Here is a 20,662-nt window from a genome sequence, read left to right as displayed (position 1 = left end):
TCTGTATTGACAGCCATCTTGGGGACGCTTGGGGTGCTTGCTGCTACAATAATATACATATATGCATATATACATATGTATATATATTGTTATGAGGGGGCATATCTCTCCATATTATAAAGTAAATAGTTCATCTTTGTTTAGTTCCTCATATTTTCTCACTTTTATTTACCCCCTCCCTTTTTTGCTTTTATTTACTTCTGTGTTTTTATTTCAAATTTTCTATACTTATCTGTTCTTTTCATCAGGTTATAAGCCTGGAAAGTTTTCTATCTTGCTAAAGGTCTATTTTACCAAAAAAGATTTTATTCAGTTTTGCTGGGTAAGTTAATTTTGGTTGTAAGTCTATACCTTTTGCCTTCTGGAATATTGCATTCTAAACTCTCAGCTCCTTTATAGTGATTGATTCTAAATCTTGTGTGATCCCCATTGTAGTTATTTGGTACTTGAATATTTTCTGTCTGGTTAATTGTAGTATTTTTTTTTTTTATATTTGGTTTTGAAGTTCTATAGTTTGATTGTACTCTTCCTGGAAATATTTTTTTGGAGATTCTTTCAGGAGGGAACCAGTGATTTCTCTCTATTTTTACTGTGCCTTCTGGTTCTAAGAGATATGGGCAGTTTTCTTTTATGACTTCTTAAAATATAATGTTCAGGGTCTTTTTTTGTCACAAATTTCAGGAAGTCCAATGATTCTTAAATTATTTGTTTTCTAAGTGGTTTTTGATATGAGATACTTTGCATTGTTTAAACTTATCTTTCAAAACAACTAAATTTACTTGAAAAATATAATCATAAAAATTAGACCCAAAATATAATTTTATATAATTAGAGTGTATCTGGGCATAACCCCCATACCCTGCATGTACATCAATGGCATACCATTACAAGAAGTGAGAGAAACTGATTTAAAGGCACTGGGTAGGGAAGGAAGAAGGATCTCATTGAAGATAAAGGTGATGTAAAACCACAAGGCAGAAATAATTAAAAAAAATATAGATAGTAACCTGTGGTATGATGGGAAGGGTTCCAGATTAAAGCAGAGAACCTTGGTTCAAGTCCTAGTTTTATTATTTACTAGTCGTGTGCTGCAGTAAATTATTTTCCTTCTCTGGTCATCAGTCTTCTCATCCATAAAATGACTTGGTGGAATAAACAATCCTTGAAATCTCTTCCACTTCTCAATCTAAGATTTTCTACACTTTAACTTTTGTCTAGCACAAACATATGGATGATTTGTGCCCCACTTGTGGTAGAGCCTTCAAGTTCATATTGGTGATGAGTCACAGTTGGACACACTGTATGTTGATCCTGACATAGTCATGTCATTTTGGTCTTCTTCAAGCCCAAAGAGACCAAGTATGTATTAGTGGTGCTAGGGAAATTAACAATTCTATTGATTTCATTTGTGTACTTCCAAGGAAATCATAGGATGACAAGCCCAAGTAATTATGTGTTAATTGGGTGCTGAGAAGGGTTTTCTCTATCTCAGTTTTAAATTCTTTTTTTTTAAACTTTCAATTAGCAATAGTAATTTTAAATTTCTCTTCTTAAAAAAATCAATTTTCACATGTTTAAAAGCAGTCATTTTCTTTGGACATAAAGCATTTTTTTTTTAAAAAGTTGACATTAGTTCTGTGGCTTTCTCCTTCATTAGCACAGTGTGTGGCACATAACAAAGTTTAGTGAATGTTTGCTTCCTTCCTTTCATTACTTCCCATCTCTGACTTTAGATTTAAAAGAAAGAGTTCCAGGTTCAACAGATTTCCGGGGAACTGACACATCATTCCAAAGTAAAATCACCTCATTTTCTTCTCAAGTTCTACTTGGAGTTTTAATTTTGCTGTGACCCAATCATTTATACCAGCTCTAATTTCAAAACTACCTTAAAGTTCATAGAGTGATTTGTCCTCAACAATGCTATGAGTAGTTATTGTCATCAGTATCACAGAATTACATCTAATCCAACCCACAGATAAAATGAAGCCCCTCCCCCCCACACTCTGCATAATATGCCAGATGAGGAATTCTCTAGCCTTTGCTTGATGGTGTCCAAGGATGGGTAATCCACCACCTCCCAAGGCAGTCCATTTCACTTTTGGAAGTTTTCCCTCTCCTCAAGAATAAATTTGATTCTTTCAACTTCCACGGACTGTTTCCAGTACTGACCTTTGCAGCCAAATGGACCAATTCTAATTCATCTTTGATAACAATCCTTCAAATACAACTTTAAAAACAATTAAGTCTCTCCTAAATCTCTTCTCTCATAAAAACTCCCCAAACACACACACACACACACACACACACACACACACAGACACAAAACCCCTAGTTTCTTGAACCAATAATTAACCTACAATTGCTGTGTGTGTGTGTGGGGGGGGTGTAGGCACACTCTTCAAGTTGTCAGGTCAGGCTTGCTTTTGTTGGGCAGTGAATCAGAAAGGCATCATGTGGGGGAAGGAGGTAACTGCCATCTGGTACTATTTTCCCCAGTCACTTCTAGTAAATGCTTTTTCTTCTTTTTATCTGCATTAAAAAGTATCTGAAGCATTTACATGCCAATGGATTCAGTCCACAACACCCTTTTCTCTCACTCTTGCTAAAGAAAAGGGGTGGGTTTGTAACCCTTATACATCCTGCCCATCCATCCTTTTTTTTTTTTTTGCGTGTGAAACACTTTCTGCTTTGACTGCTATAGAAGTTAAAGCTACCTCTCATATTTACTACTTCTGTGACCTTGGATAAGTCATCTAACATTCCTGTGCCTCAGTTTCCTTATATGTAAAGCAAGAGGCTTGGGCTGCATTTCTCTGTAGTTCCTTCCAGATTCATGTCTAGGATTGTACAATCCTATGATTTATTCACATAGAGAAATAGGGTCACAAAGAGTCAGACATGACTGAAATGACTGAAAAACAAAACCATGTGTGGGGAGATAGGAATACACACTGGGATTTGTTCCCTTCCTCCAGGAGGTGGTCCTGAGCCCCCACACCGACCCAGTAATACACCCACAATAGTACACACCCTGATCATGAATGCCACACACTCACAGACACAGACACAGCCAACCCCCCTTTATGGTGCTGGGCTCCTTTCCTTGTCACCTCCCTTCCATTTCTTTATCTTACTCAGTTTCTTCTAGGGAAGTTTCCTCTGCAGTGTGAAGCCTCCTTGGCAAAGGTCCCAATAGAAGCAAGTCTTGGAAGTGGGAACCTGAAAGTGCTGGGAGGGCTGGGGCCCACAGCAAACGAGCTTTCCATATATGCACAAAGCAAAGTGAGCCTAAGCAAAGGAGTTTCCGTTTCTTTTTAATTATATCCAAGTATACCCAGTTTAACATTGCACCATCCCACTAAATGCAGGTAAAATGCTTTGTAATCCTTAAATTCTGAAAAAAAAAAGACATATAATTAATAAATTCAATACAGTATAGCCACGCCCTTCTGTACCACCCTGCTAAACCTTTCTTATACCCTTGCTTAGGACCAAGGCTAGCTCCCCGACCTGGCTTAGATAACACAGCCAGCCCTCTGAATGGCCGAGAACAGTAAAGAGCCTAGCCAATAAAAACATAGTTGCTAGGCTCCCACTACCCGCCTCCCTTTGCCTCCTCCCTGCCGCCCCTCCCACCCCCCAGTACAATTTCTATCCGGGTGGAATCGCCCCTCCCCTCACCCTATTGTAATAGTAATAACTAACATTCCCGTAGGTCTTTAAAGTTTGAAAAGCTCTTGCTATATATACCTTAACTTAGTAATAACTCTGGGAGGTAAGCAGTATTATACCTTGACCACTGGGGAGAGCTGAGGCTCAGAACCGTTGAGCCACTTGCGCATTGTCACAGGACTAGTATTGACCAGAGGCGGGTATCACCCAACTTTCTCCTGACTTCTGGTCCAGCGCTCTATCCTAGAAAATCATCTGATTATATTAAATTAAAACAAACATTTATTAAGTATTTACTATATGCAAGGCACATAATACAAATAGGTACAAAACCAACTTATATTATATGAAATATACTATATGGAAGGCATATAGCACATATTGGTACAAAACCAAAACTGCTCACTGCCTTCTTTCATTTTATTATCTAGGGGTTAAAGCATATGGACAGGTGAATGCAAAATGCATATCAATTAAATACAACATAATTGAAAGCATCTGGAGGAAATAAGAAAGATCTCTTATAGGAGGTGCTGCTTCACCAAAAGGAGTTAGGGGTCCTGAGAGATGGAAGCATTGGGGCAAATGGAATGTCATGGATCAGGATCACCAAGTAGATCAGTTTGATTGAAATTCAGTGTGTGAGCAGTGGGAGTAATGAGTAATCATTCTGGAAAGACAGACAGGTGGTGAAGGGTTTCACAAGTCAAATAGCGGGGCTCTCATTTTATCTTCACAGCAAATAGGGAACCACTGAAGCTTCTTGAATAGGGGAACAGATTAGTCAGATCTGCACTTTTAGAATACTGTGACTTAGTAACTGTGTGGATGGATTGGGGAGGAGAGAGTATGTGGGTCAAAAGTCAGTCAACAAGAGTTTATTAAGCACTATGTGCTAGGTCCTATGCTAAATGATGGGGATGCAGATATAAGTGAAAGGAAAGAGTCCCTGCCTTCAAGAAGCTTACATTCTAATGGGGAGGACACATAAAAGAAAGCTGAAAAAGGTTGGGGGAGTATCCAGAACCAGGGCATGATGGAGAGGTGCAGAAGAGGACAGCCTGGACCAGTTATTGAACAATCCAGGCAAGAGATGAGTCTTTGATCCTTGTTACCTACCTAATTGCTATTATTACCTACTCATAAAAGTGGATCAGAATGTGTGGCTTCACCATAGGATCTTAAAAGTTGGAAATCAGAAGTCATCAAGGTCCACCTGTCAATACAAATGGTTTTTCTAGTATAGCTTCTCTCATTGGTGATGGTGAACACATTAACTCTTGAGACTGCCTACTGAAATAGTGAATAAAATTCATTGAGTTCTTTCTTAGGGAGAAGTGAAATCTGCCTTCTTATGACTCGCCCTCATTGGTAAAAATTCATTCTTTGGACATGTAGAAAAATAATCTATCTCCCTTTTCCCGTGGAAGTTCTTTGAACATTTAAACACATCCATCTTTTTTTCTCTTAAATTCCACTTTTTTTTTGTTTTGTTCCACAACTGAGTTCATTAGAACTCCTACCATAAGGACACACTTCACTGATGCAGATTGCCAACACTCAATTAAAATGTAATATTAGAGATTTGCATGGGGGAACGAGAGGTTTCTCAACTTGTCAATCACCATAGAGCTAATCAGAGGAAGGAACTGAATTTGGGTCTTCCTGATTCCAGGTGCAGCTAAGTGATGTAGAAGTTAGAGCCTTAAGTCTGGATGACTCCTCTGCCTGAGTTCAAATCTGACCTCATACATTTACTAATTGTGTAATTCTGAGTAAATTGCCTCAGTTTCCTCATCTGTAAAATGAACTGGAAAAGGACATGGTAAATCACTGTAGTATCTTTGCCAAGAAAACCCCAAGTGGGGTCATGAAGAGTTGGACAGGACTGAACAATAACTTCCTGACTCCAAGACAGGCCTTCTGTGCACATGCCAAATTGCCTCTCCTCACCTCTTCTTAACTGTACTCTCACAAATAAAGCTGCCCTGGACTAGGGCTGGACCTCAAATATGGCATTATTCTATGGGTTAAAAAAAACCCCAGAGCCACTAAATTAGAAAAATCCATGGTACTCTGGAATTTTGAACAATTTCTCCAATTTAAAAAGGAAGGTTTTTTTTTTTCTCTCCTCCGTGCCATGAAAACTCTTCTCCAGGCACCTTTTCAGCCTTTGAAGTTCATTAGGGCTGGACTGCAGAGAGAAACTCCTTGAGTGGATAAAAATGCCTAAAAAAATGGGGGGAGGGGGGGAATTCTATTGTTGCTTCACCGAATCTCTTCCCCAGCAACTGTTACCTGTTTTATCATTCATACCAGGCGGGGGAGGAAAACTAGCTCGCTATTTTGAGGCTGCAGACAAATAACGAGGCACTGTACTGAGCCCAGAGGATTAACCATTGCTCTTCCGAAGAATGCCATCCCAGAACTGCAGGATACCAGGAGAAGGAAGTTATCTTCTAGTTTCATAGATCTCGGTCAGGAAAGAAGCCTGAGAGAGCAGCTAGCTCAACTCTCATTTTGCAAAAGAGGAAACCAAGGACCCGGCAGGTTGAGTGGGTTGTATCGGGTCACACAGGCAGTAAATTTCAGAGCTAGAACCTTAGACAGGACGGAGAGTCTGCTTGACTGCTCTAAATCCGGTGAACTGAATTGTCTGGAGGGGAAAAAAAATGAAAGGAAAAGCTCCGAAATACTTTAAGACAGCCACTAGGAGCTTATCAGAGAGGCTAATGCAGTTGGGACAGCAGCACAAAGACTGTCGGTACCCGCTCTGCATTAGCGTCAATCACAGCGTGCGGCTGTTTAGAAATTCAAGCCATTCTCCTTTGGGCCCCTTTCCCCCCATGGCACATAGTAGGCCTTTAAAAATGCTTAACGACTGACTCACACAGGAGCCTTGGAACCCTGTGGACGACAGGACAATTAAAAACAAACCAGGCAAATCCAAATGGGAGCAGATTTAAAGCAAACTAGATTCAGAGCTGGGGAAAAGAAAAATGTGCCTTCATTCCGGGAGGTGACTTTCCCAGGGGTCGATCTGTGCAGAGAAGCAGGGACACCAAGGGATTAAAGGACACCGGATAATTGCCAATACTTTGGGGGGGGGGGGGACCTACGGCCCCTGGCAGGGGATGGGATTCCTTCCATGAGAATTTCCTCTCTTCCCCTTCTTGCTTTGTGGACCACTTCGGCAGTCTGATGATGCCTACGGTCCCCTTCCCAGAACGTTCTTAAATTCGTGAAATAAACTGTACAGGGTTACAAAGGAAACTCGTTATAATGAAATTCAAGTTGCAAGGGTTCCAAGTTCACCGCCACACTGAAATCTATCCACGGTTACTTCTCTGGACGACTAGTTAAAAACGCGAATTTTAACCAGTTCTACACCCCATTCTGGGTTAATGGATATAAAATACTTCAGCTCAGACTCCCTTGGGAAACTGTAACGTCTCAGGGAACACAGGAGCTGAAGTAACATGGGTCACGGCGTTTTGGTGGGGTTGGCTAGGTGGGCGGGTGACAATAGAGCCTGAGGCCTCTGGGGGTCCCCGAGGAAGGCACCAGGTGGGCTGAGGGCAAGAGTTGCATGGCTTGGGTGGGGACCGGAGAGCGGGCACAGAGAAGATGGCAGGCACAATGGGTTTGTCCAAGCCAGGAGGTGGAAGGATGGGGAGCGGGAGAAAAGAAATGGAGACCGGGGAAATGATAGCTCAAGGAGCTGCAGGTTGGCGGAGAGGCGAGCAGCCTAGTGGAGCTGCAGGTGGGGGCTGGGTGGGGCGGCGAGTCTCCCCTCCCAGCCTGAGCTCAGCTTCCCTCTCTCTTCCACTGTCAATGTCTCCTCCTGCACCTGCTCTTCCCCCCGCCCTCAAGAATTGCGCACCGTCTTTCTTCGGCTGCCGCAAGGCGCTGGCCACCGCCCCGCCCCCCCCCCCCCGCCAGGCGAGGGAGGGCTCGGAGGCTGCGTCAGTCCCAGCTGGGCTATAAAAGGGGGCGGGCGGCCAGCGGCGAGCCGCACACAGCCCACCCGTCCTCCCTCCTCCTCCCCGACTCCTCTCTCTCCTTCCTGGGGCTCGCCGGGCAGGCGGCAGGCCGGGCTGCGGGCCCAGCGACCCCACACACCGGCAGCATGAGCTCCTTCGGCTACGAGCCGTACTACGCCACGGCGTACAAGCGGCGCTATGGCAGCGCCGCCGAGAGCCCGCGGGTGCACCTGTCGTCGGTGCGCAGCGGCTACAGCAGCGCGGCGCGCTCGGCCTACTCCAGCTACTCCGGCCCCGGCTCCTCTGCGGCGCTCTCCGTTCGCCGCAGCTACTCGTCCAGCTCGTCGCTGCTGCCCGGCCTGGAGAGCCTGGACCTGAGCCAGGTGGCCGCCATCAGCAACGACCTCAAGTCCATCCGCACGCAGGAGAAGGTTCAGCTGCAAGATCTCAACGACCGCTTCGCCAGCTTCATCGAGCGCGTCCACGAGCTGGAGCAGCAGAACAAGGTGCTCGAGGCCGAGCTGCTGGTGCTGCGGCAGAAACACGCCGAGCCGTCGCGCTTCCGCGCCCTCTACGAGCAGGAGATCCGGGAGCTGCGGCTGGCCGTGGAGGACGCGAGCGCCGAGAAGCAGGCGCTGCAGGGCGAGCGCGACGGCCTGGAGGAGACCCTGCGGGCGCTGCAGGCGCGCTACGAGGAGGAGGCGCTGAGCCGCGAGGACGCCGAGGGGCGCCTGCTGGAGGCGCGCAAGGGCGCCGACGAGGCGGCCCTGGGCCGCGCCGAGCTGGAGAAGCGCATCGACAGCCTGCTGGACGAGATCGCCTTCCTCAAGAAGGTGCACGAGGAGGAGATCGCCGAGCTGCAGGCGCAGATCCAGTACGCGCAGATCTCCGTGGAGATGGACGTGTCGGCCAAGCCCGACCTGTCCGCGGCGCTCAAGGACATCCGCTCGCAGTACGAGAAGCTGGCGGCCAAGAACATGCAAAACGCCGAGGAGTGGTTCAAAAGCCGCTTCACGGTGCTCACCGAGAGCGCCGCCAAGAACACCGACGCCGTGCGCGCCGCCAAGGACGAAGTGTCCGAGAGCCGCCGCCTGCTCAAGGCCAAGACGCTGGAGATCGAGGCGTGCCGCGGCATGAACGAGGCGCTGGAGAAGCAGCTGCAGGAGCTGGAGGACAAGCAGAACGCCGACATCAGCGCGCTGCAGGTGAGCGCCTCCCGTGCCGGGCCACCCGGGGGGGCTTGGGGGGGGGGGCGGGGGGGGCCCCCCGACCCCCCGCCCCGCGGCCGGGGGGGGGGGGGGGAGTGGAGGAGTTCGGCTGGCAGGTCCGGCGAGGCAAATGAAGCTGGGAGCTGCTTTTCCTCCTGCAGCCTCATTTGACATAAGAGGAAGCTGAGTCTCGGGTCGGGTGGGATGACATAGCTAACCGGTAGAGTGTGGTCTAAATCTCAGGTTATCCCATTTACGCTCCCAAAGCTTTCCAGAACCCTACTTTAGAGCCCACTTTAGAGTGGGGAGGGGGTATGCAGGGGGGTGCATGAGGGAGGAAACCTAGGCACTGCAGGTGTTGGAGCTTTTGGGTGGGGTAGAGCATCCCCTTAGGGACAGGTAGACGGAGGTAGGGGTCGCTACGTGCAACTAGGGCACCGGGTACTTTTTTTTTTTTTTTGCACACCCCACCCTGGCACACCCCACCCCACACTGGGAGGCTAAATAGAGCATTCCTGCACGCTGAGTTGGACTGCCCAGTTAGCAAATGTGCTGAACATTCCTCTGTCCCCGATAGGTGGCAGTAGTTAGGAATTTATCTCTAACTCTTCCCCGCCCCCTCCCCCCTCCCCCAACGAACTTGTGCATTGAGTGAACAAGATAACATGGTCAAGGTAGGTGATGATCACAGTAAGACAGTGCCCTTCTGTAGAAGGAGGGCAACATATCAGAAAACTGTAGTGATGTGTGACACCAAGTGACTTTATTAGGTCTGTACAGAACATTAAAACAGGGACAGACTTGGAGATCATCTATTCTAAAGCTTTCATTTTAGAGATTTATTAAGATGATTGTGATTATGGTTGTCCATCATAACTGGCATTTATCTAACAGAGGAAGCCTGTCTTAGAGGCCAGGTGGCTGGCCTCCAAGCCAGGAAGATCTGGGTTTGAGTTCTGCTTCTGACTCCCATGGGCTGTTAGACCTTGGTCAAGTTACTCAACAAGCTCTTAATGCACCAGCTAATTCTTTAAGACTCTTAAAGGTCTGCAGTTGCTGCTCTGCAGAGACAGATACAGTTGTGAGTTTCCTATACCAAAGCAAACCCCTGGCCCTATTCCTATGCTGATTTAGTAAGTGTTTTAGAGTCAGCAAAATGCCTCGGAGAAGAAACAGAGTGGAAAGGGGTGATGGCTTGCTCATACATGGCCTGTCATGTTGCTGAAGAAGAGATAAGCTGGCTCTCTAAAAGCTGCAACTCTCCATGGTCCTTCTGTCTCCCAGCTCTTATCTTGGTCACCATTAAGTCTAATCCAAGCCTTGCTGAATAATAGGCTTTCTCTTTGTGTGGCTGGGCTGGCTGCCATCCCAGATGTGGAGGGAAAAGGAGGCTGAAGAAAGAGCTGAGTTGATGTGTGATCGACCCCCAGGGCTCTAGTGGCCAGTGGGCTTTGCTTGTGACAAAAAAGCAGGCTTTTTCAGCCAGTGCCAGGAGGGGTGGGGCAGGTCCAAGGAGGCAATCTCTCCACTGAGCCTTACAGCTCTGGAGGTGAGCTGTGACTGTGCAGTTTGGGTGTTGGCATAGGAGAATTCAGGAAGGTTCTAGGAATATAACCACCTCTGAGTGAATCCAGCTGAGACTGGAGGTAGACGGGTCCACAGACCATGATATGGAGTCTGCTTCTGAACCTGCCAGGGTGTTCACCTCCTTTTTTTCCAGAGCAACATGCTTGGAGAAGAAATAGATGGTTTGTTTTCCAGGTTCTGTTGTTTCACTCCTGACAGGACACAATTAACAAATTGGAAAATGAATTGAGAAGCACCAAGAGTGAGATGGCCAGATACTTGAAAGAATACCAAGATCTGCTCAACGTGAAGATGGCTTTGGATATTGAAATTGCAGCCTACAGGTGTGAATAAGGGGAGGGCAATACCTGCAGCAGTTAGAAAGCTTGGGGTGTGGGTGGAATTCGATGCCAGGTTGGGCTCTTTGGGAGTAGGCCTCATCATTCTGAGACAGTGTTGACAAGTTAGGAAGACTCAGAAGGTTCCGAGCCTGTCTTAAGCGCCTTGGGCAAACCACTTAACCACTTTGTGCCTCAGTTTCCTTAACTGTAAACTGAATGGGTCAAATTCAGCAGTCTCTACAGTTCCTTTCAGATCTAAGTCTATGACATTGTGATCATTTCAGAGTTTTGGATGGCGGTCAAATCCCCAGGAAGTCCTGCTAATGCCTTTGGTTTCTTTTGGCTAAAGATGGCTCTCTGTCTCGGGTTCTGACCCAGTTTCCTTAGAAATGCATCGATGGCTGAGGCATGATCTAAATCTGGATATTGGCATTTATTTTTAATTGAAACGGGTAGAATCAGATCTCCTGGCACATAGTAAGCCCTTAATAAATGTCTGCTAACTGACTGTCTTCAGCAAGGGAATAGCAGGCCCTGTAGTGCTCAGTTATACTCCCAAAGACTCCTCCTTTTCTTAAAAGAAAGGAATTTGGGTTCTTCACTAAAAACTACCTTAAACATCAACAACTCTTGTGTGACTTTTAAAATATGACTTGAACATAAAATTGCCAGCAGACAGCTTGCTTATTGAAATTTAAACCATTACAAATGGATTCCCCCCCCCCAAAAAAAAAAGAATCAGGCCTAGCTACTAGGACTGTTGGAAATTCAGTATTATTTTAATCATAATTTTATGATTTTCATCCTTCCTGACTCAGGGAGAACTACTGCTTTTTCAAGTGAGAATAGTTGTTGAATTTGAAGGGAGAAATAGGAGATAATTCATTGTGCCCAGTGCAGAAGAAGGGGAAAAAACATCAGGGCAAAGCTGAGTATCTTTATTTTGAAGATGTCCAAGAGAGGTCCTTAAGGTCTGAGTAGCAAGAATTTAGCCATCTTTTGACCAAGAAGATTGTTCAGTATTTAAGAGCTTCATATCTTTGATGGTGGAAAGGGGTAAGCATTGGAAGGAGACGCTGATCTTCAAGGTCAGAATGAGGCATTGAGGGGGAAATAGCAGAGAGAGATTTAGGGTCTGTATGTAAGGAAAGAGTTCCTAATCTATAAAATGGAGGCGAAGGGATTTTGAATTAGATGACTTCTGAGGTTCCTTCCAGTCACTGACACTATAACTCTTGAATTTGGTTTTCCTCAGTCTCTATTGTTGATGATACAGACTTTAAAGGATGATGCCATGATATTTAAAATTTGATGTGTAGGAATTTTATGCACTCTAGTCTGACTTTTGAATTCTATTATTTTGGAAAGTTCTAGCCAGAATTTGCATTATATTCCTCCTGCCTTTGCTTTTATCAAACAAACAAACAAACAAACAAACAAGGATAGGTTAGAGAACATGCTGTTGTTGATTTCCAAACCCATTCCTCCCTTCCCCACCACACACCCTATTTTTGCTCCCCAGGAAATTATTGGAAGGTGAAGAGACCCGGCTGAGCTTCACCAGTGTTGGAAGTCTGACCAGTGGCTATTCCCAGAGCTCCCAGGTCTTTGGGCGCTCTGCCTACAGTGGGCTCCAGACCAGCTCATACTTGATGTCTGCGCGTGCCTTCCCCTCATACTACACCAGTCATGTCCAAGAGGAACAGATTGAGGTTGAAGAGACCATTGAGGCAACCAAGGCAGAAGAGGCCAAAGACGAGCCCCCCTCTGAAGAAGGAGAGGCTGAGGAAGAGGAGAAGGAGGAGGGAGAAGAAGAGGAAGGAGGCGAAGATGAAGAAGGTAAAAATCAGATTCACTGGAGAGAAAGCTAGAAAGAGAATCTCCAGGATTTTCTGTAAAAATGTGGCAGAGTCAAAAGGTCCCTGAAATTGGAGTTCAGGTCCTGCTTTCATTATTTTCTAGGTCTTGTTTCTTAACCATTCAGCTAACCCCTGGGATTCAGCTTACTCCTTGGTAAGATAGGGATAATCATATTTCCTAACCCCAGAGTTGTTAGGAAGGATCAAATGAGATCTTTGCTCAATTTGGAATGCTAGTATGAATGTACCCTACCATTAATCTGTTTTAGAATGTCTTAGGCAGAAGGTAACTTGGAAGAACATAAGACAATTGTATTAGTTGCTGGAGGGGAAATCCAAGGCCATCTAGTCCAATATCCTTATTTTAAGGAAGTAGAAACATTGATGGAACCCTGATATGTTCTGCCAGACAGGTTTTATGCATGCCTTTTCTGCAGTTATGAGTAATATTAGAGAAGATCATTTGCATGGCTTACCTTTCTGGGAAGAAAATGGAGGTAGGCAAGATTAAAAAAAAAAGAGGACTTCCAAATGGAACGTTCTCCACTGTTTTCTTTTTCTTAAGATTCACTTTTCCTTTCTGCTGCTGATGTTCTCGGCACAATATAAGCCACTGTTCTCTGTGCCCAACACTTAACATGTGGGATCAGGTATATTAAGAGAAGGAACATCTGAAGGAGTTAGTGCTTGAGAGGAGTCTGGCTTTGTTTGGGTATCCAGAAATAAATTTGGTGGCTTGTCAATGGGCCTCCAGTGTCCAATAATGAAACTCATTCAATGGGATCGTTCAATGTGTCCACTTTTGAAAAATGGGAATGAAGTAGGCAATGTGAGTACTGGGATAGAATATTCTTGGGTAGTATAAAAGTGGCTCTGGGGGCAGAGGATCTGGGTTCAAGTCCTGTCTCTGACAGTTACTAATGGGGTGACCTTGGGCAAGTTACGTGGGTCTTAGGTTCCCCATCAGTAAAATGAGAGACTTGGCCTAGTTGGCCTCTGAAGTTAGTTTTAGGTCTAGGACCCTATGACCCCCCAAAAACTCTGATGCGTTTATTTTATAACAAATGGCATTTGGACAACTCGACCCTTGGTAGAAATGTTACTGAAAACCTAGTTGAGTCTGACATCACTTGCTTCTAACTGTGATTTCTCCCCTCCTCCCTCTTGTGTGCGTTTAAAAGGTGCCAAGGAAGAATCTGAAGATAAGGAAGGTGAGGAAGAAGAGGGTGGAGAAGCGGGAGAGGAAGGTGAGGAAGCTGGAGAGGAGGAAGAGAAGAAGGAAGAAGATGGTGCTGGAGAAGAAGCAGCCGTGGAGCCCAAGAAGAAGGACTGAGTTTTCTTTTCCTTGACTATTTCAGGTTTCCCCCCCAATCAGGTCAACAATCCCACCACTACGCAATCTGTTGAGCACTGAATGCTGTAAAGAATAAGAAACCACATATTTAACAAAAACAAACCAACTAATCTGAGATGATGTAGAGTGAAAGTGATTGTTGTGCTAATGTCTTCCCTCTGCAAGAGTATTTGGTGCGCTTCCCGATAGCTTCTCTGGCTTGCTGCCAGACCGTGCATGGTATGTGCTTATGAATTCTGGGTTGATGGCAGTATGGATGATTCAGACATTTACAATTAAAAAAAAACATGAATAAACAAAGTCATTGATATAAATGTTAAACTTGATGAAAAACATAATTAATCTTTGGAAACCTTTGGTGGTTAGAAAATAATGACCCCAAGTTATGTGCAATAAGTAGCAAATAAAGGCATCCTGGAACGGCATTACAATCCCTTCTTGTGGCTATTGTGTGTTAATTAAAGTTTCAAATCTGCATTCAAGCAATGTGCAGCTGACAAGTCAGAAGCCAGGCTACTGATCTCAGAATCTCATAGTACCAAAAACAGAGATGTAAAATTGGCTTTTCTTAAATAATACATTTATCCCCAATTGGTGCTTTCTAAGGAACTCAAGCTTAATTTACCATTCAGGAGTCTTGCCTATCTCCCCCCACCCTTGTCCTCCTCCTTACCTGACCTCTTTCCAGCCCATAACATTTCCCTAATCCTTCCAAACATCATCAGTAATTAACAGAAAGAATAAGGGGGGAAACTTCCTAGGACGTTAGCAATACCAGTGTACTGCTCCCACTACAAAGTCATACATTGTAGCTCAGGGAAAGGGTTTCATGGTGAGGTCTGTGACAAGATGGACTAAACATACCCCACTGAGCCAATGGGCACATGAGGTAAAGGACCAGTGAAAGGTCACCAACACAAAATGGGTAGAGAGTGCATCTTAACATGCCCAACAGTAAATAGCTTTTTTTTTTCTTTAATTGGTCCAAATGCAACTAGGATAAGCAGGTGATAAACAAAACCAGATCATTATCATTTACGTGCAAACAAGATGCCTAAAGATCCAGGAATCAGTAGCCAAATCTCCCAACACATTTTGCCTACAAATCTGGACCAGTGGTGATTCTGGGTCTTCAGCTTAGTTCCTGGCCTCTTTGCTGCTGCCTTGAAATTCCACAAGCCTCTTAGCTTTTAAGACGCCTCAATAAACAATTGATGCCAAATGTAAAAAAAAAAAAAACAATCATCAGTGCCTAACGGAGGCAAATTCCACCCTGATGTGTGTCTCTTGGATGTTACTTTGCATTTCTTAATTTGGAAATCTAGAGGTTCAGAGGATGATTCCAACTGGTTAAGAACTTCATTTAAATAAAGCGTTCATAGCTGTCCATGCCTAGCATATCCTATGAAATCCTGATGCTTGTATCTAATCCGCTGGATTAGAGTAGAAGTTACTGATTATATATTTTTCTGCTTCTGTCTTCAAAAGCTGATTTATCTGCTGATCCCCCCCCCCTGCATATTTGTTATTGTGCAATTGATAATCACTTTCAGGGCGGGGGAGCCAACGCATATACCTGCATTTTATCTGCCTTCAATTTATCTGCTGCACTGTACTTTCACCTTTGCGACTCAGTTCTGTCAGATGTTTGAAATGAAAACTGTTAGCAGGCAAATGCATTTTCTGTCATGGTGTGGCTTTGAACCTGAAAGATCTATTGTTGACAGGGTTCTGCAAAGATACCTCTATGGATAGAAACTAAACTTGTTGCATTTTTGGTCTTGGAAAATAGGTTTGGAGGACTGAGTGCTGTTAATAGCAAGGCGATATTAAAAAGGAACTTTAGCCCAATAGAAACAGTGGGATTTGAGAATTGTTTGAACCACGTTTGAAAGCAATTACACATTGTATCACTCCCCCCCCATCCTGTGTGCCACAATAAAAAATACATTAAGAAAAAATTTAATGAGTGGACTTTTTTTTTTATGGGAAGAATGAGTGATAATCCCAGAAAAGAGACAGAAAACAAAGCTTATGGAAATGGCAAGTTCTTGATCTAGGCCTAGTGCTCAGGGAACGAAAAGGGCGCTGGTGTGAGGGTTATGGGATGTGGGTCCTAGTCCTAGCTCTGCAAGATGATCTTGTGTGACTAGGCAAATCTTGCCTGTCTAGGCTCCCATCTGTTCATCTCTATGATGGGGTTACTTAGCTTTCTTGAAGGTCCTTTCTCACATATTCTATGGAAAATCCTGCCACTTCTGTCGATGGCAACTTTTTGTACATGTAGCATCCTTTCTTGTTACTTTAATCTTTCCAGATGTATAGTCCTAGAAGTGGCATAGGTCAAAGGCGGTTTAGTCATGTCTTGTGTAGTATTCCAAATTGCTTTCCAGAATGGTTGCATCTATACACAGGTCCACCAACACTGCATCAATGTGCCTGTTTTCTCAGCCCCTTCAACATTTAGCATTCCCTCTTTTAGTCATCTTTGCCAATCCAACGGGTGCGAGTGAAAGCTACAGTCTTTATCAAAACCAAGAGCCGCCATTGTTTATTTGTAATGGAGGCAAACTCTCCAACTCTCCATAGAAGCAGCAATTGTCAAGGCAATTTGATGCTGGTTAAAATGAAATAGATCCATGAAAGAGATGAGGTACATAACATATAGAAATGAATGCATCTAGTAGCCTAATATTCAATAAACACAATGCAGCTGCTTGGATAAGAACTCACAATCTGAGAGAAGAGACAATGAAATGGTGCAGGGGACAGAGTGCTGCACCTAGAATCCGGAAGACCTCAGTTCCAATACAACCTCAGATACTAGCTGTGTGACCCTGGATAAGTCACTTAGCCTTACTTGCCCCAGTCCCTCATTTCTAGAATGAACTGGAAGGAAACGGTGAACCATTCCAATATCTTTGCCAAAAAAACCCCAAATGGAGTCACAAAGAGTTGGACAAGACTGAAACAACTTTGACAGAAACTGCTGGAAATATTGGATAGCAGTATGGAAGAAATTTGATTTAGACCAACATTTCACACCTTCTACTAAGATAAGCTCTGCATGGATCAGTGGGTAACCTAAAGGTAAAAAAGTCATATCCTTGGGGTGGCTATGTGGCACAGTGAATAGAGCACTGGCCCTGAGTCAAGAGGACCTGAGTTTAAATCCGGCCTCAGACACTTAACACAAAACTAGCCGTGTGACCTTGAGCAAGTCACTTAACCCCGATTGTCCTACCTTCCGTCTCTCCAAAAAGCAAAAAACAAAAAAATAAACAAAAAAGGTCATATCCTGAACAAATCAGGGAAACATGGAGGAAAAGTATGTATCAGATTTATGGATGGAATTAAAGTTCATAGGATTGTAGAAGATGCAGTGGATAATTTTGATTCCATGAATTTGAAAGTTGTTTTGCACAGATATAATGAACCAAAAACTAAAAGGGAAGCAATTAATTGAGAAAAATCTTTTCAGAGAGTTTCTTGGATAATAGTCTCTTTTCCAAGATATGTAAAGGATTGTTTCAAATTTATAGGGATAAGAGCCATTCCCCAATGGAGTTCTCCATGGAAGAAACTCAGGTTGTCTGTAGCCATAGAGGGAAAAATGCTCCAATTCACTACCAGTTAGACAAATGGTAAAGGAGCTTATATCCATCTGCATTCAGGTGACAGGTGTAATGAACTGGGCCTATTCCTATCTCTTATCGTTTTCCTGTCTTGTATGTTGAGCCTGAAATGTGATTAGCAGGAAGTCACAAAGACAAGAAGCTATGCCACAAAGATGCATTTAGCAGGGTGTTTCCTGAGGCTATGATGGGAAAAATGGAATCAAATCTTGACCCTGTTTTAATGTGGTGACTGTCAGATATTTGAGGAAAGTGTGCAGCTTTTCTAATTGATTCTGCCAGATCTTTTGTGGTCCTCAATCCTCACCAACACAAAGATACTAATTAGTAATAAGAGGGGGGTATGAAAGAACTGGGGGGGGGCGCTAAAACAGCTGTGCAGATTCTGAGGCAGTACTAAAGACTGGAACAGGCTGCCATGTAAGTGTCCTCTCCTCGTTCACCTTCTCCTTCTCCACCTTTCGACTTTCTTTCCATTCTGGCAGGTAGCCCAGGTAAATTCCCTCTTCATTTTCTATCTGGCCGCATTCCTCTGTTCTTTTCCATCATGTCTAGTTTTCTGTTTCCTTTTATATGTCATTTTCCCCCAGTTAGATTGTAAGCTGCTTGAGGTCAGGGACTGGTTTTTTACTTTCTTTGTATCTCTAGGTTGTAGCACATTGCCTGGCATAGAGTAAACATTAATAAATGTTTATCAATCAATTGCTTGACTAGAGAGCCCACAAATCTGACCATGGCATATGGAAGTACCTGAAAGAGTTGACTCCCAGGTTCAGAACAATTCTAAACATATTACGACTCCTTGTGGTTAATATTTGCACTTTGGCAATGTGGGGTGTTAACTTTCTCATAATTAAAGTCCTTCATTCTTACCTCTGGTCTCCCCACATGCCAACTTGAAAATGGAACACAATCCCAGCTCTGTTCTGAACACAGAGCCAGCAGGAGGCCTTTCTGTCGTCATTTCATTCCCCAGCTCAGTAGTAAAGAAGAAAATCTTAGCTAAGTACAAGTCTCTGCCTTGATCTGCCATGGTGAGTGAGAGATTCACTAATTATGTGTGATCCGGGCTTGGAACTTTATTATCAATTCACCCCAGGGTTTCATTTTTCTATTTTTTCCCTGAATGTCAGAGAAGACTATAACTCATCATAGAAAATAAAAGTGATCTCACCTGTTACTAAGTATTGCTTAGTGGAAAGAGGATTATACTTGGATTTCAATCCTTACTCTTACACTTATTACCCATCTCACCCTGGGCAAATTACTAACTTCCCTTGACTCCATTTCCTTAGCTGCAAATGAGGAGGATGAGCTAGAGGGCTCTGGAGGGTTCTTCCATATGGGAAATTCACAACCTTTCTAAGGCTTAGAGTTTTCATCTGCACCATGAGGGGGTCATATTAGATGGCCTCTAACATCTCCTTCCACATCTCTACACCTATGAGTACCATGAATGTTCTCAGGAGTCTGGTCCAAGGGAGTTGATTTGATTTTGGATTTATGAGAGGTGATCTCAAACCCAGGCTCTGCTGTTTCCTACATGTGTGACCTTGGGTAACTTCATCTCTCTTGGTCTCACTTTCCTTCTTTATAACTAAGTTTTCAGACTGGATGATCCCTAAGGTTTCTTGTAGCTTGTCACCCTTACCAATCATTCCCTGGAGAAATGAATAAGCAGAGGAGTTGGGGAAATAAAAGGACCATACGAGGTAAGGTTCAAGGTCATAGCAACATGGCTTTGAGCTAGGAGGAACACGATAATCCAACTACTTACTTTGACAGAGGAGAGACGGATTTTGAATCTATATCATCTGACTCCAAATCTTGCCCACCACACCACACACAGGCCTTTTTTTCAGTAACCCAGGCTTGTTCCGAGTTGTGAGCAACATCCTTGTTCATCATTATCACTTTCAAAACCATGTATCTCATTACCTTTTCTCTCCAATCTCTCCACCCTTTGAGGGTGAGACCATTCAGAGTTCTTATCCTATCCAGACTGTGGAGATTGTTTCCTATCAGCCTACAGGTCATTCTCTTTCTCAAGGACTTACTATCTCCCTTTCTTCTTCCAACCCTAACCTTGTCCTTATAATTGGGGACTTCCATTTATCTATGAGTGTCTTCCTAGTTAACAAACTTCCCCAGATTCAATGATCTACTGCTGCAGTTGCATCCCCACCCCAATCACTAACACTGAAATTCCTATATCTGAAAATATCCTCTTTTCCTTTGATCTCTCCCACCTATGCCTTCATATCAGTCCCACACCATTTCTCCTACTCTACCCTCCCTTTCTTCCATTCAGAATATTGACCTTATAGATAACTAGCTCAATAGTCATTTTCCCTCTTGGAAGACTCCCTCTATTCATCTGCTCCCTGTATACCTCAAACCTCTGAACTCTGATAGAGATCCCACAAGCACGCACTACATATTTTTATTATTTAATCTGAAGGGAACCCTTACTGTCACATGCCATTCCTTTTATTATCCACACTCCTCACATCATATAATACAAACCTTATCTTCTCTCCTTAGTCTGATTACATTAACACCGCTTGACAGAAGACCTTGATCATACTTCCTTGAAAAAATTGAGGTGACTTATGTGAAGATCCAATTTTCACCAGTTCTTCATTCCCAATCCACCTCTATGCCATGCAATTTGCTTCCTGCTTTTCTCTTTCTTTGTATATAGAGATGACCTTTCTCCTTAAAAATGCCAAATTTTCTTACTTTGATCTTATCCCTTCCTTTCTGCACCAGGAGCTTGTCCCTTATATTATTGTGTCTTATTTCCATCTCTATGTCTCCATTTCTCACTCTTTCAATTTTCCTATTATCTTCTGGCTCCTTCCATCCTGCTCAGGGAGGGATTTCCCAGTTTTCCCTATTCCCCCCCCCCCAGAAAACAAAGCAAAACAAAAGTCTTCACTTGATCCTATCTTCTCTTCAAACTGTCCTATGCTGTCCTAAATTGTCCCTTCACAGCTAAACTTCTAGAAAGGGTGCCTCCACTATTCCTCCTTACTTGTCAT

General features: G+C 43.9%; 1 protein-coding gene across 1 annotated transcript; it reads left to right on the top strand.

Moving 5' to 3' along the window:
* The first annotated feature begins 7,692 nt into the window (after nt 1-7,692).
* On the top strand, nt 7,693-14,085 carry NEFL (neurofilament light chain). Its single transcript, XM_069066889.1, has 4 exons — nt 7,693-8,860; nt 10,649-10,773; nt 12,293-12,609; nt 13,811-14,085. The coding sequence occupies exons 1-4, from the start codon at nt 7,802-7,804 to the stop codon at nt 13,960-13,962; spliced, it is 1,653 nt and encodes a 550-aa protein (XP_068922990.1). The 5' UTR covers nt 7,693-7,801; the 3' UTR covers nt 13,963-14,085.
* The last annotated feature ends 6,577 nt before the right edge of the window (nt 14,086-20,662 follow it).

The sequence above is a fragment of the Petaurus breviceps genome, unplaced genomic scaffold, assembly GCF_028583685.1.
Source record: "Petaurus breviceps papuanus isolate PSGF00001 unplaced genomic scaffold, PetGlider_PUasm1.0 139, whole genome shotgun sequence".
In the NCBI taxonomy this organism is placed as follows: Eukaryota; Metazoa; Chordata; class Mammalia; order Diprotodontia; family Petauridae; genus Petaurus; species Petaurus breviceps.
The sequence above is the reverse complement of the archived record's forward strand: the minus strand, read 5'-3'. Positions and strand labels throughout refer to the sequence as shown.